This window comes from Protopterus annectens, chromosome 3.part0, assembly GCF_019279795.1.
Source record: "Protopterus annectens isolate FY-2018-M chromosome 3.part0, PAN1.0, whole genome shotgun sequence".
NCBI lineage: Eukaryota > Metazoa > Chordata > Ceratodontiformes > Protopteridae > Protopterus > Protopterus annectens.
The window spans coordinates 37,640,341-37,666,157 of record NC_056731.1 but is presented as its reverse complement, the minus strand read 5'-3'; the positions used below and the strand labels follow the sequence as shown (position 1 = coordinate 37,666,157).

At 37.6% G+C, this 25,817-nt stretch overlaps 1 protein-coding gene across 3 annotated transcripts in view; it reads right to left on the bottom strand.

The window, feature by feature from the left end:
• Window positions 1-25,817, bottom strand: part of LOC122796246 (nebulette-like) — a 1,283,698-nt gene that overhangs the window by 1,173,503 nt on the left and 84,378 nt on the right. For all 3 annotated transcript variants that reach the window (XM_044064567.1, XM_044064568.1, XM_044064569.1), the window contains exon 3: window positions 659-763. In XM_044064567.1, coding sequence (XP_043920502.1) covers window positions 659-763 — 105 coding nt within the window. The remainder of the gene's footprint in view (window positions 1-658; window positions 764-25,817) is intronic.

Below are 25,817 nucleotides of genomic sequence, written 5' to 3'. Positions count from 1 at the left end.
GAGATCCTTCCTCTGTGAAAGTTAACCAAATAATGCTAATCTGAAAATGGCTAGAATAAACTGGCAAGACCAGTATGGAAAATGTTGATGTTCACAAGATGAGGGAACAGCATATTCCATGCCGTTTTCTCCCACAGCTCCAAATTTAAATTCTGAGTTCAACATTGTGTAGATAAGAAAATGAAATATTTGGCAAGGCTAATTTACAAATGGTCATTTTTACCGACCTATTGATAGCAGCAGACATTCCTGCAGTAACTGTCCTAGCACAGAAAAACTTCAGAACTTGAATGGCATTGTTTTGCTCTGTACCACCATGTGATTTTTGTTCATGCCTGAAGAGTTAAGAACAGATAATTAATCCATTTTTCAAAAGAGTCTGAGCATGAATGAAACATCTTGAACAAGAGTGAAAAATGATTGTGGTCTTAAATGCCCTGGCCGTCTAAACTGTTTTTATGCTTTGGCAGCAAACTCAAATAAATCTTGTTTCCTATTATGGTTTTGTAATTAACAAAGCTGTTTGTCTATGTCAGAGCATAACTCACTGCCTTGAAGATACTGAAATTTATTGCCATCATCCCCCTAAGCTCCATGACTACACAATTTTCAGTTAAAATGTTAACGTTTGATATGTATTCAGCTTTTCATGCCTTACCTCTGAAACAAAGGTCTGTACATTTTTCAGATGATTCAGTTCAGGTGTGTCCGGAACAAAAATGCATTTTCCTTTAGACTTTTCATAGTTTTCCTTATATTTAACCTGACAAGAGAAATGTGAACATACTTTAACTTTTCACAGTAAAATATTTCAAGATAAAACCATTTAAAATTAAAAGGAACATTGTTAACTATTTGAAAATCCAGAAACAGAATATTCTGGGCTGCAGTCAAAGTCACTATAATGAATATAAGTTGTTAGTTTTCACAGATTCTTTTTTTATTTCAAAACTTCAGTAACAGTTTTACTTCTGGGAGTATCCTACTACCTTTCCAGGGAAAAATAAACTGAAGTGGGGGAATGCTGGGGAGGGTCCTGTCTAAATTATTCTAGATGGTCTGTGCAGATCAGTACAATGATAAAATATTTTCGCAGGGCACACCTTTAAATACATTCATACCATAAATGAGCTATTTAGTGAAATACCCTTTTAAAATTTTCCTCTAAAAGAACCACAGCAGAAAATTCACATGAAATTAACATGATAAATATGCCCCTGTTTCACTTCTAGGGTTCATTTGCCATTAAATAAGGAGTGTAGTGCATCTTTTAAAAATCATCTAATTTAATGTAATTGTTATAGTTGGAAAATAAGTTAGACTGTTTATGTTTTCCATTTAATAACTTGGTAAACTCATGTGGTAGAAGCCTCTTCTTCTTTAAGAATTACCTGGGAAAACTTTCTTTTTAAGTAACTTACTTGAAGTCATACAGTTAGCAAATGACAACTGAGGGAGTCAAACTCTAGACTACAGAATGAACCTCATAGGTTCATAGGTAAGTACTAGGTTAACTGCCCTCACAAGCCATTTTAAGCAAAACCAGTTTCCCTTTTGATGCTCAAAATAACCTACCTCTTTTTTGTGTTAGATTGGCCTTACCCATTCCATGGTCAATAATTATATATTACCCTAATGAGAATAACTTGGATCGTACCATAGATAATTTGAGGGGATCCATGCATGGGATATAGCATTTAGGAGCTGCTTCTGTTCATTAACATTACATGGGGCAGTCCTGGGTAAACTTTCTGTTTCCTATCCATAGATCCAAGTTGCACGTGAATGTGGACAGGGATACGTTTGTTTCACATGGTTGGGGAGTCTGTTCCAGAGCAGTGGTATCCTGTGTGAGATATACCTGTCCCTCCAAACCATTCTGTTTATGCTGTAGAAGAAGGTTAGATCCCTAACTTGAGTATTCTGATGCCATTTGATTTGTTGATGTGCAGTGCACCCATCGATATTGTGTTGGAGGTGACCTTATACACCAGACACAGATCACCTCTTAGAAGTCTGTAGGATACTTTATATAGAGACAGGGCTTTGAGTCAGTCTGTGTAAGACATACTGTTTAGGCCTTGTATCTTTTTAGGAAACTTTCTCTGTAGGAATTCCATTTCTTGCATTTGTCTGGACAGATACATGCCAATGGGACATTATACTCAATAAGGGCTAAGTAAAGGGAGACAATGAGATTCCTAGATCTAGACATGCTCCCTTTGATTATAAGTTGTGCATGGACTTCCTTAAGATAATGGACACATATTGGTCGAACATTAGGTTACTACTCACATAAGTTCCACAAATCCTGAACAACTGAGTCAACTCTTATAGATGTATTGCCAATGTGGTTGTTCCCCAAGATAGATGACTTCCCAAAGGAAACAATAATGCATTTTTTGGCATTTAGTTTCACTATGTGGTTTTGACACCAGTTATTTATTTGGGCAAACCTATCTGCAGGATAGCTGAGTCATATGAGGATTCAATTACTGCTCTTAGCTTGCAGTCATTTGCAGACTTAGACAGAGCTCTTTGGTATTGACTTTACTTTACAGTAGTATATGCCAAACAGGAGATGTCCCAGAACAGAACCATGGGGGGACTCCAATGGTGAATGATCTCTTTCTACTATGCCTGAGAGGGGGGATTCTGTTAAAAATGGTGGGCAGGTCGAGGTATGTGGTATGTACCATTTTGCCTTCATCTATTGCTTTGGTGACCTTTTTAAAAAGTCCACTAGGCTGAGTAAGCATGACAAATCCAAACTGAGATGGGGCTTGTGTTTAAAGGTTCCTTATGTCCTTATTGATTAATTTCCATGTCTTAGTCCTCATACTGAAATGACAGACTTGCTAATGGAAAGCTCTATGTTTTTTTCATAACGCTGAATTCTATTAAGTGCACGATGAATCTGTTCTGAAGCAAAATAACGTCTCCAGTGGTACCTCAATTTCTGGCTACATAAACAATTCTAAACCTATAGGTTGACAATCTATTTAAACTTCTAGTTTGTTACAAGAGAAACCAGTACAAGCAGCCAAATATAGAAGCACCAATTTTGATGGCAGAAAAAGTCATATTAATGCAAAGCTGCCTCTTCATAGTGCCACTTGGCAACTGTATATTCAGAACATTTCTGCTTGCATGTTATATTTGTAAACTATGTTGCCCAATTTATTAATTACATGTGGCTTTCAATTATTGTAACATATATTCCTGCAATTTTACTTTCTTTTTTGATCATCATGTGATAACAGTTGTTAGAAAATTCTTCTACATAGTAAAGCTAATCACCATGAAAATGTCATCTGGATCTAAAAATGTCAAACAACTAAAAAGATCTGAGAGGTTTTTATCTAAGAAGATCACAGACTTAAAGACTCTGAGTTACCAAGAGAGAGGCTTGAAGCATTATTTCTTTATTCAGTATCATATATACTCTTTTGGGGAGATCTACACATTGCATTTCATGACATTAGAGACCCAGTTGTCCTGTATCTCATCCATCACCACAAGTCTAGTAGTTCCATAAATCCCAGAATGAGGGTCCTAAATATTCATCAGCTGAAACAGAAAACATGACACATTCATCATGCTTTACAGCTACCACACCTATAGAACAAAATGGCCTGACCCTGTAGGTTATATATTGAGACACACTATCATCCTTTAAATGAAACCTGAATGACTCAATAAGTAGCCATAAAGTCACTCCAGGCTTGGCTAGTCTAGCCCTCCTAGAGAAGGGAGGACCTGAAGGTAAGTTTTGGCAAGGTGTAAATGGTCATGAGACACAACTGCATTGAAATTCCTATGAATGCCATGATTCTTATGACAATAAAATCTAAGTGTCTGTTATCCTTTCAGCTGAAGAGCTCCTTGCACTATTCTCATGCCTTTGTATGTCTGTGCTTCTTTTATGCTTGTAAAAGATTACTCCTTGTTTGTAGTCATACCACTGAGATAACTAAATGTTTATCTCCTACCCTATCCCGACACTCTGCAATAATTTTGTCAATGTCTGTTTATAGTTTAAAGTATGTAACATAATCAAGTGCAGCTGCCATGAGAGGCCAGATGTGGTACAGTGCAAGGCATTCTGACACTGCTGGCTCCCCAAAATTGAAGACAAATAATTGTTAAGCTTTGTTGTGTATACCTCTCACATTGAATACATTTCTAAGCTATATACTAAAATCATCTTCTTTATACAGAAATGAAATTTATGCACAAAGCATATTCACTACACATTTCCCAGCAAAGTGAGCAGTTGAAAGCAATACATTTGCATAATTAATACAAGAAAATAAAATTATTAAACACATATGCAAGCAGGGGGGTTTATGATATGAAGTACATATCAGCTTTACTGCTCTCTTTATATTCCTTCTACTTTTTCCAAACCAGGATTTCCAAAATCTGAAAAAGAACAGCAGAGGTGAGTTTTATTATACATCTCTGTTACTTCCTGCTAGGTGCTCAAAGTCAGAAGATCCAATTGCCTAAGAAGAACTTCCCAAAAATGTTGTTATTATGAATAATTCAATAATTGCCTAGCATTTGCTTGCTTAGTGAACATTTTAGCTCTCGGTTTGAGTACTCCAGAATATGATTTATTTTCTAATACACTACCTAGAAGTTGCATGGCAAGGTTCTCTGCACTGTTCTACTGTTTACATCACCCCTTTCATAAAGGATAATGTTCAATGAAATTGGCCTTACTTTACCTAATAAATGCTAACACAAACAGAATTCATTTCCACGTCTACTACCAACTCTACCATATCAAGATGTCTTAACATAACCCTGAGCCATTCTGACAACGATCTGTACCCATCATCACCTGGTTCACATTCCCTCCGTTCCCTTCACTTGAACAGGTAACTAAATCTTTATGTACGGTAGCTGATGTCCTAGTATTTCCATTTTATTCCAAAAATCTAAGTGCAAACATCTATATATCTACACTGACATAAAGTAGTGTACATGTTAATCTCATCACTCCCTTTTTTATTTGTGTTGCTTCATGATGCATCGACTTTACTTGTCTTCTTGTTTCATGTTATATAAATTTTAGTTGTTTTCTTTTGCAATGCATGTCGATATTTTTGTTTGTTTTTTGTTTGGTCATGATAACATGCATTAAGTTACACTGACTGTTTAAAATTAACTTGCATGCATACAAACATGCATGAATACATACATGCATGCATACACACACACACACACATATATATATATATATATATATATATATATATATATATATTCCAGGTCCAGGCATGGGAAATAATATCCTTCCAGGCTACCAATATACCAAAACAGTTACTTACATAATAAGTGTCTAAGTTGTTCTTAAAATATCTGAACTAGTGCTTGCTTTAATGCAATTTGGTAGTCTGTTCCATGCATCAGCCATTCTCTCAGAGAACCAATTAGTACACCTCTCATTCCTTTAGAATCTTTTACACAGGTTGTCTGGTTATTCTCCACTACGTTTTGATAACTTCAAACATTTCCAGATTTCAAATGTCCTGTATACCTGAATAAGGTCTCCTCTTAAATGTCTATATGAGACACCGTATAAGTTCTAATATTTTAGTTTTTCATAATAACTTAAATTTTCACATCCAGGGATGATCTTGCTTTACTTCCCATGGACTCTTTCCAATTTACTCACGTTTGTTTTCTTATATGGTTTACATATTTTTCTTATATTTCAACCTACAGTTCTAAAACTATCATTAACCAATTGGTTGATATGATTAGAAAAACTCACAGCTGGATCTACCCATATACCTAGGTCCTTAATTGAATCTATAGTTTCAATCACTGTCTGCTTTATTAAATATTCACCTTTGAGTTTATGTCTCCCAAATCTCATATGCTTAGTTTTTTAACATATTGAACTCCTGTGCCCAAACAGTCAATTTCTTCAAGTTCTTTTGCACACAGGCCATATCTGTAACACATGTAATCAGTTTACCTGTTTTCACTTCATCTACATAGAGACTGTAGAACATCTGAGATGAAAGAGATAGATCTGAAAGATACAACCAAAAGAAGTATTGGCCTCAGACAGAACCCTGTGACACACCCTAACTGAACTGTAACCTAGAATTTCACCTGTCCACTTGCTGTATGATACTAGCCATGTCCTATTTGCAAGCCATGCAGCTATCCATCTTATCAAGAGTAAACCAGTACCTATTTATTCTAATTTATTGACCAGTGTTTGGTGTATGACCCTAGGAAATGCTGAAGTTAAGCCTAAATAAATTACATCACCATACCATTTTTAATTTATAGTTGTTATTACAGTGTTATAGCTCATCATGGTACAGGTGGTTATAGATCTATTTTCAACATATACTTGCTGATATATGGGTTCAAGTTTCAATCTTTCCATTTTTGTGCCCTCCACACACCCCCCCCCCCGCTAATTATATATACCAGCTCTGAGTTGGGACTAAATTGGGCAAGTTCTGTTAAACTATGTTACCAGCAAGCTAGTAGTAGATTACAGTTCCTTTATTTTGGCCAACTATGGTCATTTGGTGACTTTATTTTTGAAGACATGCCTGTTCATTAAAAGTGCTATTTGTTGAGTAACCTTTGATGTGCAGTAGTTCAATTTAATATTTCTTTGATGCCCAAAAAACACACTTCATAAATATATTGTTGAATTTGTTAACAGCTTTGTCTAGGGGTAGGATTTTGAGTGGAGATTTATTGAACGTGTGAGGATGAAAACTAGAAAGATTTTGGGTAGTTATATATTGATGCTTTTTAGTTAGTGGTTGATTTCTCTACTGGTGAATATAGGGTGATTGTCACTATGGGAATCGGGTAGTACCCCTGAGTTAGCATACTTGCTGGAGTCTTTGACAAGTATCCAGTTGAGGGTAGAACTCTTTGGATTCAATTTGTTGAGCTGAGTAGAAGAGATTAGCTGTTTGAACCTATACAAGTTAAGACTAGAAGGTGAGGTGTTAGATGTCACAGATAACCAGTAATTGTTAACATTGCCTAAGATAATGGCTTCACTAGTAACATTAGTAGTTCACAAGCAAAGAATTTCTTCTACTAAGCTGATATTATTATCTGGTGGTATATAGAAGGCAACTATACAAAGCTCCTTATGTTAATTAACACTGAGAAGAGCAATAAGACGTTCTGCATTTTGAAAGGTTGGTAACAAAGGGGAGAGAAAATTAGACATTTATTGTTTATAATTTCAGCACCTGCTCCTTTTCCATGTATTCTGTCGCATCTAATTACACTGTATTCAGGGGAGAAAATTTCAGAATCTTTTATATGTTTTTTAGCCATGATTTGGCAATGACAATAATATCTAAGTATCAATAACACTATGCTTGTAGATCTGTAACATTGTTTACAATACTACAAACGTTAACGGAGGTAAGGAAAAGATTTGTTGATGTTGTACGGCAGTTAGGGGCACAGGAGTATTGAATGGATGAGGCTGAGGGGCTGTGATAGGGATGAAAGACACCACAAAGAGTGACTTTAGAGAAGAGAGGATTGGGCTTAGTTTTTTTTTTTACAAAGGTTCTGAATTTATTCCAAATTATGTCAAAGTGACCTGAATGGTTAGATGTTTTATATTTGACAAGGTGAATAGGTTGATCATTAAATAAATCTAAAGAAATAGGTATGAAGGAAAGTGTATCTAAAGTATGGGCAGGGTGGCTGGTAGTGTGTGAGTGTAAGTAAAGTGTGAGATTACCATGGTAAGTAATAAGGTGACATCACATGAATAGTGCAGATGCACAACTATGACATGGTGGATAGAGAAGACTATGGAGTAGTTAAGGGGAGATCATAGTTGAGTGTAAAGGAAAAGATGTTATAGGAGAAGGGAGGAATATAAGGGGGGGGGGAGTGGAACTGGTTTGCTGGAGATTCCAGGCACGGTAGTTCCTTATTATATGGATGGAGAAAGGCAAGGTTTTAAAAGAGTAGAGTCACTAAGAGAAATGTAAAATAAACCATGGTGTAGTAGGGTGAAATTTTGAATTAGAGGGAGTACTACCAAGAGAATAATTAAGTAGGTGATATGTATAATAAAAAGTTTGTGGGTATTACATTTTGGATCAATATTCTGAAAGAAATGGGACTACTGAAGGACTTTATAAGGAAGGAGAAGTGAACGTTGTAAACGGGGAAAAGAAGAATAAAAAGTATAGCTTGTAAAGTTATAATTATACAGAAGAGTAAATTAAATGAGAAGCAACAAAAAAATTAAGTGTAGAGGTAAGGTGACAAGATTGTAAAGCATTTGGGTGAATGATATTGGATAATGAGATATTAGAAGGGATCGGTTAGGCTAGCAGGAAGAGGACAGAATAAAAATGAGGAAGTAGAGGGGACATGTGCAGCAAAAATGTATACAAGGAGGGTTGGGTGGAACTAGAAGGTAGGGTAGGGGAACGCAGTGAGCCCCGGTGTAGTAAATGTGAATGGAGTGTTTTGGAACCCCTCACAGATGGAGGTTTTAATCCAAGAAAAACAATCAAAGGTAGTGAAGGTAAAGGAAGGTTTAAATAGCATTGTGTGTGCTTTTGGTAATATAATATGAGTAACTCAACAAGACAGTGGAGCACAGAAAGTTAAAAAGTTGCTCATGGATCAGAAAGCCATGCATTATAATGGAATTGTTTTCAAGAAGCCTGAAATACACTAACATGTGAAGTATCATTTTCCTTTAGCAGTAGCACTGGCTGCAAGCTTGGTGGTATAGATCGCTTTAACAGATTACCCAGTGGCACCAAAAGGTATCAGTTTATATATATTGTTCACACTAAAAAAAAATTTTTGCAGGCTGCAAATACTCCTAGTGGGGAAAAGATAATTTTATGCAGAATGATGCAGAAAGACAGAAATACCAATGAGTTTCAATACTGAGTAGAAAGAGCAATCTTGCAAGCCTAATGACAACCAAAGGTGTCAGTCTATATATTGTCCTCAATGAAAAATATATTTCCAGGCTGCAAATCCGCCTAGAGGAATAAAAATAATTTTATGCAAACTGATGCAATAAGACAGGGAAACCAGCAACTTTTGATACTGAGTGGAAGGGGCAATCTTGCAATCCAAGTGGCACCCAAAGGTGTCAGTATATATATTGTCCACGATATAAAATATTTTTTGTAGGCAGCAAATCCTCCTAGTGGAAGAAAGTTAATTTTATGTAAAAAAAACTAAGACAAACATTTAATTCCGATACTGAGTGGAAAGGGCAATCCTGCAAGTCTTGAGCAGCTATGATCCTATGGGGGGACATGAATATCATGAGAACATAGCACATTTTGCAATAAAAAAACTTTACTACTAATGCTGCTAGCATTAACAACTTTCAGAGATACATCAAATTTCGCTATCCAGCAAAATGTTAAATTGTCAACCTGGCAAAATTCCTGTCTTGTATTTGTCAAATATCACCATATATCTACTGAAAACATTTTCTTCCCTTGTTTTAACAAGTGTATATCATCCAGTCTGAACATGTGTGCCCAAAATCAGGCTTGGATGCTCTACATATTTCCATTTTTTTAAAACAGGCCATTTTTTCATGTAGATATTTACCCAAAACATATTTTCATTCATGGTGATGTGACTCTGCTTTCTGTGTGAGTTGTGAAAAATGTGGCGTAACACATCTACAAGGTGTTAAGTGTGATCCTGGTGGATACAGCAGGTTATCAATGTAGATATATCTACTCTCTCTCTCACTGTCTAGTCATTCACTAAGACTCAACCATTTAGAAGTATTTTTCCTTTCAAGATATTGCACTAAACATGACTAGTTGCAATTCTCCATTCTGTCAAGTAGTTCTGAATTTTTTTCCAGTGGACTGCCCTGAACTTCTATCACACTTTCTCAAATTCATTACCAGACTTCAATGTATCCTATATTTTTACTTCTACAGTACCAAAACAGTTTATTTTCATATTTTTGTTCAGCAACTTGCACATTTTAACACGTTTGTATGCTCTATATGCACACTTTAGATAAATGTAATTTTCTTTAGCAGTAATCCATGACTGCATGTCAGTATCATAGAATTTGCCCACAGATGGGCTGGTTTGTTTAGGAGGGTGAAGCCCGAGAGATGAAAAAACTGCCATGGGTAAATCCTGTGATATCCACACACAGGAGTAAATTGTTGTGATTATACTATGACATCATTTAAGAATGAAATTGCCTTTCTTAAATAATTTCATTCTATAACAATGTTCTTCTACTTCTTGCATTGCACACTGATGTACTATGCATGAGTGTGGCCCCTACATCTGCAAAATTGTACAATATATCAGCACAGTGCAAAAGAAGCAAGACGGAGGAGAACAGTTTCTCACTTTCTTTGTCTTTGTCATTTTTTTTTCAATATTGCTGATGTGTTGGCTCCTTTTTCAATAATTCTTGATAAAACCAAAAATAATAGTGGAACAAAGGCCAGAATGCACCCCCAGTAACCAAAATGCAAGTAAATAGAACAACAGGTTTTGGTATCAATGTGCATTTTCTGAACTGTATAAAGTACGAAACTCTAATGTCTGGTATTCTTGACTGGCAAACATTCTCAGTGATTGACCACAAAATCAACAATGTTATGTATGACAGGGAAAAAATCATGGACATTCTGCAAAAATCTGGACAGCTGGGAGTTATGGTTACCAGCAGTGTTATGGATCACGCATCCTGCAATCAACCACCCAGACTTTGCAGAACAACCCTGATATTTCTCATGTTTTTCTTTTTCCCACATAAAATATTTTAATGCTGAGAGAACATGACATTTTCCAATAGAACAATGGCTACTCAAGAAGACTTCAGCAGATGGACTTCCTTATATTAGGATATGCTCAGTTTTCAATGGGAATGCTGATATCAGTGGACCCATGTTTGAATACTAATGACCATTTATGTGTACAGCCACATCTACCGCAAGCCTGAATTTGACATAGACTCCATATTTGTTACAGTATACTACCACATGACTTTCTTTTTCATAACCTTTCACAACCCATCTTTTCTTTATTTCTTATTTTTGCAAAGAATTACAGGACTCCATGGGGAACAAATTACTTTAATCAACAACCTGGCTACAAGAGAATATTAATAAACTTTCTTTGAACTTAAAAGAAGTAAATGAAATGCTCAGGCATTTATAGTGGATACCTTCCTCTGAGGTGCAGTCAAAGAGGACAAATTATGTTTACATTATGGTTGTTTCATACATTTCTTTCTTCCCACTTTAAACTCCACACAATATATCAAAGTTCCAGAGTCTTATTAAGCTGTCTAAACTCATGTTGCCAGTGCTAAACAATGAAACACACAATAAGCTACAAATGTTCCTTTGCCAGATGTTCAAACACATCAAACAAATTAAAAAAAAAAATGAAACAACAAACTCTATTCCTTTTCTATTACATGAATGCATTCACCTCCACTGCAAATTGCTGTTAACAGTTCCAGTGTTCTAAAGACTACAGTTATTCACCTCAGAATTTTAACAGGCACCCCACACTTTCTGTTCTCTTGCAGAGCAGCTCAGTCTCAATAATTATAGCACAGACTTGCCGTGAGGTGTCATCCTGCACTCCTGTGTCTGATTCACTCTAACTCTACTTATACTGCCCTTAAGAGTGCTCTCAGGTCTCCCTGTAACAGACTTGTAACTTTTAATACATATTTGGACTACATTAAAACATGCAGTGTCTTTCAGTATCCCTTTCACTGTTACTCAAACTGCAAAGACATAGACTGAGATACTCTACACCCTTCAATAACAGTTAATCCCTTTCTGAACATCTCAGTTATTGAAGCACAGGTACACCTACCATGATGTTGTTGCTACCAGCCTCAGTCATAGTGAAATTAGACATTTGCATATGGTGCTCTGGTTTGGAAGGTGGCTATTCACATATTGCCATTTATTACATTTTAAAATGAGTTGGATTTTTTAATTATGAGCAAGAATGATTCTTTTGCAGTGCTAACAACTGTTTGCCGCTTTAATTAGCCTACATGTTGCCATGATACAGGCTGAGACAGGGATCACTGATAAACATTTATATTTGAAGGATTTTTATCATACCTCATAATACTGTCTTCCTTGGTAGCATTTTTCAGATCCCTAGCAAACACTGAAGGCAAATGAGGAAAACATTTTGAATAATTCTGTCCTCCTAGGTCAAGAATTTCTGAATGACGGTTCATATGTTCCCATCAATGTTTAAAAAGGCATTAAAAGTAATATTTTGTACATCTGTGTTAGGGTCATAAATCTTGGGATGAGTGACTGAGAAAGAGTTTGGCAACATGGCACAGGTTAGCAGATCATCAGGCTGGCAGAGAGAAAAGTAAATAATTGTTTTACCTACTGAGAATTGTGTCTGGGCTATTGTGCTGTGTGAATACTGTTAACCAGCCTGATTGTGGTCTGAAAAAAAGACTGTATCACCTTGCTCTGTTTTTGGCATTGCCCCCACTAAACAACAGAGTAGCAACTTGCTTTTGTTTTTGTACTCTTCTTACATTCAGTTATGTAGACAGCTTACAAAACACCACATTCTTGAATGGGGTCACAGTTAAGCATTGCATGTTGTATAGCTAAGACATAAAAGACCATAGCAGAAATATCTGAACAAGTAACATTGTAAGTACAATTAATCAAAGTGCATTATACTGCAAAATACTACAATAAAAGTATTTGCTCTACTGTCCAGAACAAGCAAATAGTATTATTATTTATTTGCTTTATTTATTTATTTATTTATTCCATGTGTTAACTGGGATAATCTAGCAAACAAGAGTCCATTTAAATTCAGAGATATTTTTAAGAAAATCCTCCAACATGTCATAAAATATAACAAGCTTAGACTGTATTCATACAGCTCAATGAATAAGTCATCAAAGCACCAGCTGCAGGCTAAAGGATGAAGGCATGACTATGGTCCAGTGACCTTGGCATCCTATTTGCTGAACAGGGATAGCTGAGGTGGATAGGAGTGAACAGGTTACTACCCTCTACCCATCATGGATGTAGGCGGTAGTATGGTCCGCCATGGTACATTAGAAGGTAACCTAATTGACAGAAGTCTGGCATGATACCTTGTCAAGGACATGGCATTTAATGATAGCCACTCAACATACAGCACATTTGCTGGAAATGAAGTGTGAAAGTGTGTGCATGTGCAAGTGAATGTGCTGGAACTTTAAGGAGAATGCCACATCCTGAGTGGGACATGAGAGACAGGTTTACTGCAAGATCATTAGAAACTGACCCTGGTAACTATCGCCCCATAAGCCTGACTAGCCTGGTCTGCAAGGCTATGGAGCGCATCATCATGGAACTCATTAACAAAGACATTGGGAACCTCCAAACACTTGACCCGATCCAGTTCGGTTTTGTTAAGGGCAGATCATGCCTACTAAACCTGGTTGACTTCTTCGAGGCAGTTACCAAGGCCATAGACGAGGGAAAGGTGGTTCACACAGCCTACCTTGATCTCGCCAAGGTGTTTGACACCATTCCTCGCTCAGGTATTATAGAAAAACTCATCGGCCTGAACATAAACCCCTACGTCACAAGATGGGTTGACAACTGGCTTACAGACAGAATTCACATGGTAAGAATAGCAGGCTCCAGGTCCGATTCTAAACCAGTAACAAGTGGTGTCCCACAAGGCTCAGTTCTGGGACCCCTACTGTTTGGCATATATTTCTCAGAAGTACAGGCAAACACAGGAGGACTATGGCTAACCAAGTTCGCTGATGACTGCAAACTGGGAGCCATAATTGACTCTCTGGCTGACACGGACATCCTCCAAAAAGGCCTTACTGAGACAGACACCTGGTGTCAAAGTCATGGCCTCAAGCTAAATGCCAAAAAATGCATAGTCATCCCATTTGGGAAAAACAAAACACCCATGAATTACCACATAGGTGGCAGCCCCCTTAATACAGAAGAGGTAATAAGAAATCTGGGGACCCAGATAGATAGTAATCTCTTCTTTGACAATCATATTGCCAAAGTAGTTAGGAAATCCTTATATGTGGCCTATCTAATTACTAAGGGGCTGGCATCTAGAAATAAAGAGGTTATAGTGCCCCTCTATTCATCACTCATCAGACCCATCATAGAGTACAATGCCCCATTTGGGATGTACCTCACAAGACACTTCCAACAGCTTGAAAGACCACAAAGGTACCTCACCAAGAGGATTACTAGCCTCAAACATATGTCCTATGCAGCCCGACTAAAAAAACTCCGGCTGTATTCAGTGGCATATCGCTTACTCAGAGGTGATCTCTGCCTGACTTACAAAGCCATGTCCAACTCAGAATTGATGGACATGCTCCACCTAAAGAAATCCATGTCACTGCGAGCCACGCACTCTAGTGAGCTAAACTTCACCACAACAATAAATAGAACATGCTGGAGGGATAGATTCCTGTCACAGAGACTCCCCATGCTTTGGAACAAAATTCCTAACTACATTAGGCAGAGCCCTTCACTAACACTCTTCAAGAGAAGCCTTGACGAGTGGATGTGTAACAGAAAGTACATCCCTGGGATCACTTCATTGGCTCTGCTCGACAGAGGCTCAGTTAATTAATCAATGGGAGGGCGAAAGCCGACACACTCTGGCTAGGCTTATAAATGCCCTCGAGCAGATAGCCTAGTACCTACCTATTAACCTATGAATCTAAATATTTGGTACATGAGTAGTTTTCCCAGTTAATGGTGGGGTAGTTGAAATCACCCATTATTAGGGTGTTGGGTTGTACCTTAATATTTTCCAGTGTATCAACAAAACAGGAGTTGGAATCCTGGGGCAGGGTGGGGGGTCTGTAGCAAGCTACAATCTGGATTACAGATTTGCCCAAATTTAGTTGAACTTGGATAATCTCGGATGCATTATGCTGAGCAACTAGCTTGGAGGTGTGGATATCCTTAATGAATATGGACATGCCTCCACCTTTAGTGTTTCAGTCCGGGTTTAGTGGCTGAAAGGTGTGGTATAAAATATAACCTGGTAATGCAGGGGTGCTCTCTGGAGCTTTAAACCAGGTCTCTGCCACTGCACAGATGTTGATATTCTCCATTTTAAGGAGTGTCTCGAGTGAGTGCATTTTGAGGTTTAGACTTCTAGCATTGAGTAGCATTATCCTCAGGTTTTGCTTGCTTGTACCTGTTATGGTGTTGAATTTGTCATTTGAACCTTGCCTAAAAAGGGCAATATAGGGGTGGCAAGAGCCTTTGCCAGTATCCGGAATCCCAAAACTGGCAGGTGCAGGCCATCTCTGGCAAAGCAGTGTGGTCTGTCAATCATGTCACCCCAGGCAGACAGATACTGGATTCCCTTAGAATGACACCAGAAGCTTAGCCAATTGTTGAAGTCAATCATTTTGTCCTTGTGCTGTGGTATCATTCTGTGTGATGGCAGGATGCTACTCAGGACGAGGGTCATACCTGCCTGGGCTACAAGATCGGAGAGCTCCTCCATGTCCCTTTTCATGTAGTCCATGGAGGTATGTCTCATGGTACTTGAGTACAGAGGTTAACACAGCATGTAATAAGCTAGATGATGTGTGTAAAGAAATAAAAAAAATGTGGAAAGATCATTTCTCAGGGAGGCCCTTCTAATCTTCCTGAGTAAAGTAGTAGGTGTGGCATAAACACAAAATAAAAAGAAATATATAAACTTATAGAAAACTATAAACAGTACTAAGAAAAATATAAAGAGCTGTTGTGGGATTTTCCCCTACAACACACTGTGCTTTACCTCACAACAAATGCTGTAACATTTCTTTATATACTGTATTATACTCTTTCTTTTTTTTTCTTTTTTGCAGTTCCAGCTATAGATATATTCATTTATATTTCTCTTCAAAAAATATCTACTGATCTGCCCATTTGTCAAAAGAGGTACCATAGTAACGTGGTCAACCCATAACTGCTCTATTTCTGCTGCTAACATATGTTCACCTATGTAGTTACCTACTAACATTTTTATTCCTTTTCCTTCTATTATCTCATTTGTACCTATCTCCACCTACATTACTCAATAATCAGGAAAAACTACCACACAACTGAATGCCCCATAATAATCATTAGGTCACATGGCAGGAAACCCCACTGTATTATGCAAGGGAAATGCCAAACAGTGGGGTCATAGGACAGATGCATGGCTGTCAATGCCGGAGTCCGCTACCCCCAACACATCTGTGTTCCCATACAACTGCAGTAACAGGGCATGTTTGCAAGGATATATCAGCAGACCACACATTTCCAAGGCTGTGACATACAACCTGACCACATATTTTACCCACAAAATGCAGGGCTCAATGTATGCTGTTGATAGTGTGAGGAATTAAACCTCTCTCTCCAGTGGCTTGTGTGACTCACTGGGCTAAGGAAATTAGCATTAGTGACAGTGCTGAAGGTTCAAAGCTGGCAGCATCTACAACTTTTGCATGTCACTTACTTATATGGTAGGAGTCCCACAGAATGTCATAATGCTGCAATCTGTTACTGTAAGACAGCTGCACAAAGCCAGAGAAAATGGGTGGGACAGAGGGACAAATCTACAGACAGACATTATACACGGCATGAGTAACTTAGAAGGTGGCTTGTATAACAGCAGGTTGCAACAGGTCAGCTTAGCTGCAGATGTAAAAGCCTTCACTAAAATGTCTCCGTAGTTTCAACACTTCAGTATTGCATTTTACAGTACCATACTGGAAAACACAACTATTTGAGGAACAGAACAGACATATGGGGCAATAGGCCAGACATTCTGCAAAAACATGTACAGAGAGAGGTATGCAAACTGTCACCCTGACTGTGGTGTTACAGCATGTATCCCAGTCACATCAAACCTCTCAACCTCTTACAGCAAAAAATCTAGCCAAAGTCATAAATATAAGTGGGAAAAAGGCCCAAAAATAGAGGCAAGTGTTAAATATTGCACTTACAAACATAAAGAATGGATAGAACAACAGGTCTTGCATTACCATGAATCTTCTGAAGTGTCTGCAGTCTGAATCTCAAATGTCTGTCATTATTTCCTAATGTCACTCTTTAATGGTTTGTCACTAATGTTCCAGAAAACCACAATGTTATGTAACATATATGAGGAAAATATCTGAACATTCTGTGCAAATCTGTACAGCTGATAGGTATGAGTCACATATTATGTTCAGCAAACAGCTGGGGAATGACTTGGACAAAATATCAAGGAGGTGCTGGAGTGTGGAAACAGGTGCAGGAGGCAATGGTCTGCACCACACAAAATCCTGGGCTGGATTACAGGTAGGTCTGGCCTGGAATAACCTTGTAAGTACTGACAGTCACACTGGGCATGCTACTACACTTCGTTAACTTGAGCCCATGTTTCTTGTCTCTTCCACCCAAAGAACAGTTACGTGGAAATATGTCTGTGCATACAGACAGCTATGTATGCCTCCCACTATCCCCCTCACACATGATTACCCTAGCTATCAGTATGTGGCACATATGTGTATATATATATATATATATATATATATATATATATACATATATATATATATATATATATATATATATATATATATATATATATATGCTAACTGTGTGGACTGATAAACAGTAATAAAAATAAAAAAGCAAGCCACCAAGGCAGTATTTGTGTGAAAGACTAGTTTATTAAACACTGTCAAAGTAAAACCAATTAAGAACTTTCGCTAAGAAACATGAATTGGCTTCATCAGAGTCACTCTGTTATGATGTAACTTCCTTTATATACTCTAATTACTTAAGCAACTATTCATGATTTTGCTTGCATCAATGAAATTACCCTGACTAAACTTAAAGGCATTCTTCTACTGAATATGTAATGTACACAATAGCATGCTGTAAACCACAATAATAAGTACATTCAAGATAAAAATATAAGTAATAGTCCTAATAATGGACATCATAATATAAAACATACTTAAAAAAATAAACTTAAAAATTCAAAACATAGTTGATCTGTTAGCTGCAGTCAGATAAGTGTTTTCACAGTACACTTAAAATTAAACCTCTGCTGCCCTTTGCTTCAGAAAGGGAGCTATTGAACAATAATCATTTAAACCTGACTTGCAACAAGCATTTAGTCTCAGTTGCCATTTAGTTTCTCTGGCTTCTAATTCTAATTCATCATCCCCCACCCCTAGAGTCACTCTGTACTCTATCAATGACAAAGAATAAAAATCTCTTGTAGCTGGGACATTCTAGAGTGTGAACATATAAAGCATTGTTCATTTTTCTATTTTTCATGTCTCTAAGGTGCTCAGTAATGCAATCCCATAGCCTTCTTTTGGTCTTGCCTACGTAGAAACGAGGGCATGACGAGCATGTAGCTAAATAAACCACCATAGTGGTGTTGCAGTTGCACCTGCCTGGGCATCCTATTGTATTCAAAACTTCCTATAAAGACATTTGCACCATCATTTATATTTTTACAGGTCTTGCAAGCACCACATTTGTACATCAATGACCTCTGCTTGCCTTGTTTTCTGTTGACACTTTCAGGAATATTCTTTATATTACTCCCTCTACTGTACACAACCTTAGGTTTATGCCCAAACTTTTCCTTCATTTCTTTGTCAAAATGAGCTTCCCATATATTATTAACACTTGATACAAATTTTGATGTTTCTGTATTGTATTGTAATACCAGAACATTGGTGTCTAGCTTGGCCGTGTTGGTTCTATTAATATTTAGATCTGCTTTCAAAATAGGCTTAAATGTAATATTTCTTTTAAGCATAACTTCTCTCTTCACTTTCAGCAGAAGACTTAAGGGGTAGCCTCTATTTAGGAACATTCCAATTAATGTATAGACCTCTTTTTTAAATGTTTCATCGCTACTAATAAGCCTAGATAACCTAACGATTTGGCCTTTTATTATACCCTACCTCTGATGGAAGGGGTGGCAACTGTTATAGTGCAGTAACATATTGGAATATGTTTCCTTTCTGTGGATGCTACTGACCAAGGTGCCCCCAGCAATGTCCTTAGTCAACTCAATATCTAAAAATTCTATCTTATTACAGTGCCATTTATATGTGAACTCAAGGAAAGTGGCTGTGCCATTGATGTATTTTAGGAAGTCGTTCATCACATGTTTCTCTCATTGACATAAAATTAGTATGTCATCCAGAAACCTCACATACAACAATACATTGGCCATAAAGGCAGAAGAAAAAACATATTTTCTCTCCCATTCTAGGAGAACGAGATTCACAAAGCTAGGGGCACATTTAGCCCCCATAGCCACTCCTGCTTCCTGATGATAGAATTCACCTTCAAAAATCATAAGGTTGTTAGTCAGGACCACTTCCATGAGTCACACTAATAAATAGACCTCGGATTGATCTATTGATTTTCTACCCATCAAACTTCCCCTGAAGAAATCTAACCCTTCATTGTGGGGGATTACTGAGAACGAGTTGACCACATCCACAGTTAGGAAACAAAAATCCAAGCTCTCTATATTTATTTGTCTTCATAATTCCAAACAGTGCCATGAGTCTTTGAGTATACGTTGTGCCTCACTTACCTCTAAACTTGCCCATTTATCATTATATATGCTGCTATTGGTTCAGTTTTGGAACCTCGGGATGCTACTATCAGCCTAAAGGGGGGTTGTACACAATTTTATGAATCTCTGGTATTCCAAAGATTACTGGTGTTCTTGGTTTCTCAACTGTTAAATATTTTATTTCCACAACTTCTACTTCATTTTGAAACAGAGCATCAAATAAAAAAACAATCAATCCTGGCATAAGCTCTAGTAACAGCATTTCTTGAAGTCCTGTTATAAGTTGTGGTGTCATTCAATATTACAAACATTTTGGAACTGTAATCTATGTGAGACATAATGACTACCCCTCCCACCCTTGTCTGGTTTCATTACACGATACATCTTGTTTACTGCCAATTCATTCAAAATAATGGCTTCATCTCTTGTGAGATTGTTAGTGTTTTATTTGGTTTCTTTGACTATTTTTCTAAATTGTTGTTCACATAATTTCTCAAAGATATAAGTGGGTGACTGGGGGGATGAATGTACTCTTACTTTTGGCCAAGTTCTTGTCCAAACCTACATTACTGTTTTTGAAATATAAACTGAGATTCAATTTTCTAGTATATAGTTTTAAGTTAATCAAAACATTTGCAATGTCAGTCTCATAGTTAGGCACAAAAAACATCCCTTTTTTAAATAAGTTGAAATGTCCTTCAATAACAATGACATCACTGTAATCGTAAATATAAAAACCATCACTTTCCAAAATATTACATTCCATTGCAACATCAGAACAATTATTTTCAACTACATTCAATGAGTCTTGGTCAGACATAGCAGTTGTGTTGAATAACTCAGTCAATGAAAATCTCTCCTCCACCCCTGCTGTTGTCCCCTGTTGAAATAATTGCTGTTCCTGGTGCTCTGAATATTGTAGTTCTGCCTGCCCCAGGGGGTCCATTTCCCTTGATTTTTCAGTCTCTCGGACCTCCTTAGTTGTTGACACTTCTGAAAAGAATAATCATTATTCCCCCTGGTATTGTCAAGCCCCCCTTTCACCATCAGAACTGTTGTTCTGAATATTTTCATTATTTTGAGGGCTATTCTCAAACACATTTCCCAGGGGCTGTTTTCTCCCTACATATGCTTGATTATTTGAATATTCAACCCTGTCTCTGTCAAGCTTATGTTGCTTTCTCAAACTGTTCTCTTTTACAAAGTTATTAATGTCTTTAAGAACATTCTCATACTTAAATTTGTATTGCTCAAAAAGTAAACCCGAAATAATACTTTGATTTAAAACTGAAATCTCATTTTGCAAGAGTCAACTTACCGTTGTTGTTTCTGATAATGATGTCCATCATTTCAAAGCCTGTCTTGTCAAATAAAGCCACAAGTTCTAGAAAATCAGATGACCCCTCCTCAATCCCCAAAGGCTGTTTCCATACTCGTAAGCCTTTGGGAACTTGGTTGAGAGCAACTGATTTGTTTAAAAACGCGTTGTCTAGCTGAAGTTTTCTTTACTTTGTACACAGCTTTTCAAAGGTATGTAACTGCATTTTTAATGACATTCCTTGATTGGGAATAGTGTTTTCGTTAAAGAAATCTGCTTCAAACACTGTAAACCATTCATTCAGGTCTGTATTAACTCTATCTGGCCTCATGGTCACTGGGGTAGTCCTCATTGATTCCTGTGCAACTGGGGAATGCAGAGTAAACAGTTCAGCTTGTGAGTCAGTCAGGGTACTGGTAGATACCCTTGTCAATCTTCCTTCCATCACTACAGAAGCTAGTCCCTGAATAGACTGGTTAAGTTGAACCAGCTCAATTTCCGTAATTACTTCAAACCAAAATAATGCTACAAAAAAAGTGTTTCCTCGCAAAAAAAAACACTGAGCTGAAAATAAATAAAATATAACAAAAAACAACCCAAATGACTCTTGTAAATAGTAATAAAAATAAAAAAGCGAGCCACCAAGGCAGTATTTGTGTGAAAGATTAGTTTATTTAACATTAAACACTGTCAAAGTAAAATCAACTAAGCGCTTTCACCAAGAAACATGAATTGGCTTCATCAGTCACTCAATTATGATGTAACTTCCTTCATATACTCTAATTACTTAAGCAACTATTCATGATTTTGCTTGCATCAATGAAATTGCCCTGACTAAACTTAAAGGCATACGTCCACTGAATATGTAATGCACACAATAGCATGCTGTAAACCACAATAATAAGTACATTCAAGATAAAAATATTAGTAATAGTACTAATAATGGATATAATAATATAAAACATACTTAAAAAAATAAACTTAAAAATTCAAAACATAGTTGAACTGTTTGATGTAGTCAGATAAGTGTTTTCACAGAACACTTAAAATTAAATCTCTGCTGCCCTTTGCTTCAAAAAGGGAGCTATTGAACAATAATCACTTAAACCTGGCTTGCAACAAGCATTTAGTCTCAGCTGCCATTTAGTTTCTCTGGCTTCTAATTCTAATCTGTGGAATGATATAGACTCTCCACACACATCTACATAACACATTTCATAATGTACACACACTGCAAGAGTTTAGATGACATCCCTGTTACACACACACACACACACACACATATATATATATATATATATATATATATATATATATATATATATATATATATGGGAACACTACTAAATCTCGAACGTTTGAAATCTCGAATTTCAAATCCTCGAGACCATGTAGCCGAAACCGTACATTACCGAAAGACCAGAAGCGCGAAATTCAAAATCCCAATGGTAAGGGATTTTGAGTTAGCGCTTCTGGTGTTGTGGTTCAGGTAAGTATGTGTGTGTAAGTGTGTTTGTGAGGGGCTTTAGTGTGTGTGTGTGTGTGTGTGTGTGTGTGTGTAAGGGGCTATAATGTGTGGGTGTGAGTTTTCCTTGTGTGTATGTCTGTGCGATCTCTGAGTTGGAATATTAAAGTCCGGGGTGTGGGGGGGCAGAGCTTTAGTGTAGGGTGGTTTGTTTGGTTATGGGGTGAGGCTGTGTATATGTTTGTATGTGTGCTGTATGTATGTAGTACTTTCGCGATTTTGAATTTCGTGCTTTTAACATGTCGGTAATGTGGGGTTTAGGGATTATGGTCTCGGTATTGTGGGCTTTGGGATTGTGTAGTTTCGGTATTAAGTAGTGATTCCATATATATATATATATATATATATATATATATATATATATATATATATATATGGGTCTACTTCATTTGATTGAAAGACCATTTGACCTAAACCCATTTGATTGAAAATTCATTTGATTGAAAACCAGTATTCAAGGCATAAAACTGGGATTTGTCCCCCTACCCAATGTCATGCAACCCTGGAGTTGGTATATATAGTTGGGGGGGTGAAGCCCCCCCCCCCAACTAGTTTCCTTTAAAAGAAGAAAATAACACAAAAAGTACAGATTTTAAATGAAAATAGGTGAGGGACTTCACACCCCCAATGTGGGGGGCTGCGCCCCCAACACCACCCCTAACTATATATACCAACTCCAGTGTCGCACGACATTGGGGAGGGAGACAATTTATGTGTGGCATTGACAGACCGAGAGGTTGTGAATGACAGTGTACATTTGATGTTACAAGAATGTGCACCTTTACATAGTGTCACTATGTCTAGCACAGATCCCACTACCTTTCCTACAACAGCCAACCATTGTAGGAGAGAGTAACAGGAGTAGAGCTGGGATTTGACTCAAAGCAGGGACAGTTGAGAGGCATGCCTGTAGCTGCTGGACAGCAGAGTATCACCAACATGTCAATACCATAGATGTACTACAGGCTTACTGTTGTAATACCTATTCCCCATACTTCCATCCTACCATCTGCATCCCATTATATGGTGAAATGCGTTACATACCTGGTACAGTGAAGTACTCCTTTTTTGAAGTGTTCCTTTGGAAATAGCTTGCAAATACGTTGTCTACATGAGCAAAACAACATGGAGACCTGTTCCCCTTAGGCAGTTGATTGCCTTTTGTAGGTCATGCTCATTAACAGGTAATTGTCTGTGCACCAGTCTGTGGCTCAGACTTGCTAATTGCAACCAAAACACCTGAGTTGCACTTTCATTAGCCAATGACATGGCACTGCAGTACAATATTTAAGGCTTTCATGTAGGCCTTGGCCCCTGTCTTAGTCTTTGGATGGACATTAGTGAGGTGTGGAGACTACAACAACACAGAGGATAGGTACAAACACTGTCCAATGTTAAGATTTCTGAGGTATGTCCACAGATTTGCATGATATGTTTGGACATTGTTCCATGACATTGTGATTATCTGGCAGTTCAGTGGTAAACACTGTGGGCTGAGGTCAGTAAAGAGAGAGACATGCGAAAGTCAGACATCATACCCATCAGAATATGCATGCTGATGCAGTAGTCACTATTCTATCAGCTCACTATCTTTGCAGGGGAAAACTGTGAAACATGTCCCTGTCAGTGGACCTTTGCCCTGCCCCAACACTTTATGTATGATTGTGTCTGGATCCCTTGTTCTAGGGAGTTATGAGGTATGGTAGGTCTATAAAAACTAGCTTAATAGCAGTGTTATGTTCCAGGCTGCAACTGCTGCTGCAGCCTAGGACACATGGGGAAGTGTGACCTCTTTGGAGGACAGTGAACTGTACGTGTAACTGAGGCAGCAGTGTCAGGTGTATCATCACAGCAGAGCCAGGGTAAGGGTACCCTTTACAGTCCAATCAAAGTATGTGGGTAAGGTACATCTGTTATGTAATAATGCCAATCACAGTGTACTAGATATATAGTTTGGCTATAGAAATATGTACAGTGTGTCCCTATCTACAGGCCTTTTACTTACAAACATGGGTAGCAGTTAAAGCAGTAGCAGCAAACTGTGTGGGTTAAAATTGCATGATTACTTGTGTTCACAAGAATGTAATTGCAACACACTGGATTCAAACACGGGACTGTGGGTGGCAAAATATATTATGTGCAAGGCATTTAACAGATTGAGCTACTGAGTCATTGCTGTAGCAGGTGTATTGCAAGATATATGTGCATACTTACAAATTGTGACACATATCTGCATCCATCATTATGTACATTGCTTTCAAAGGCATTTGTGCAGCAGGGTCCCAGTTGTACTCATGTACTTTGCCATTGCTGCCTTAGCAGGTGTGTTGAAAGATCTCACTGATAAAAGGGAACAATTAACTGCTATCATATCTCTCAACCTATTAAAGCAAGAAATCTGGACAAAGCCATAACTAAAAATGGGGCAAAGGCCCATGAATAGGGACAATCTATAAATACTGCTCTTTAAATCTTAGAAAGCTGATAGAATAACAGGTGTTGCATTAGCATGTGTTTTTTGAAGGGTATAAAGTGTGACACTGAAATGTTTGTCGTGATAGTCTAACTTCAATGTTTAATGACTTGCCACTACTTTGCCAGAAAAATACACTTTAATGAAAACTGTGCCAAAAATATGGGCCAAATTCTGGACAGTCTGCAATAATCTGTACAGCTGACAGGTATGCCTGCTATCCCAGGTGTCACATGCACCCATTATTATTTATTTGGCTGTGTACTGCTGTAGTGTTTGCATCACAGTCCCAGGTACACTCCCATTTTTCCCATTATATGTACTTGCAGTGTGTCAGTGGCAATCAGTATATTTTACTAAAACAGTGTTTTAATTCAGAGCTGAGAGATCTAGTGAGCTAATGCACTATGCTGTAGTTGACAGGGGCCTGGGTTCGAGCCGTGGTGGGGTGGTTACTTTGCAGATGTGCCTAACACTGTGAGAAACATATAAGATCAATAAGCCACATTTAAGTGGGCTTGCATGACACGCTGCACCCAGGTGTGCTGCTTAGCTCCCTGCAAGCCTGTGCTAAAAATTAAGAAAGAAAAGGGGGCAAGCAGGGGGGAAAACATACTGAAGGATAGGTAGGGTTGTGCATGAAGGGTGTAGAAAAGGACCATAGCATTCCATTTATTGTACATCAACAGCTGTACAGTTTTTATAGACTTTCTACATGAAAGACAAGATAAATGTGTTGTCAAGCCAATTAGAACTAATTAGTTGTGTCCAGTGGAGATGTGTTAAATGGAGAGCTATGTATGGGGCTAGATATATATATATTTTTTTGTGGGACAAGTGCCCACTATTTTTTTTAAGGAGTGAGTGGAATGTTGAGGAAGGGATGT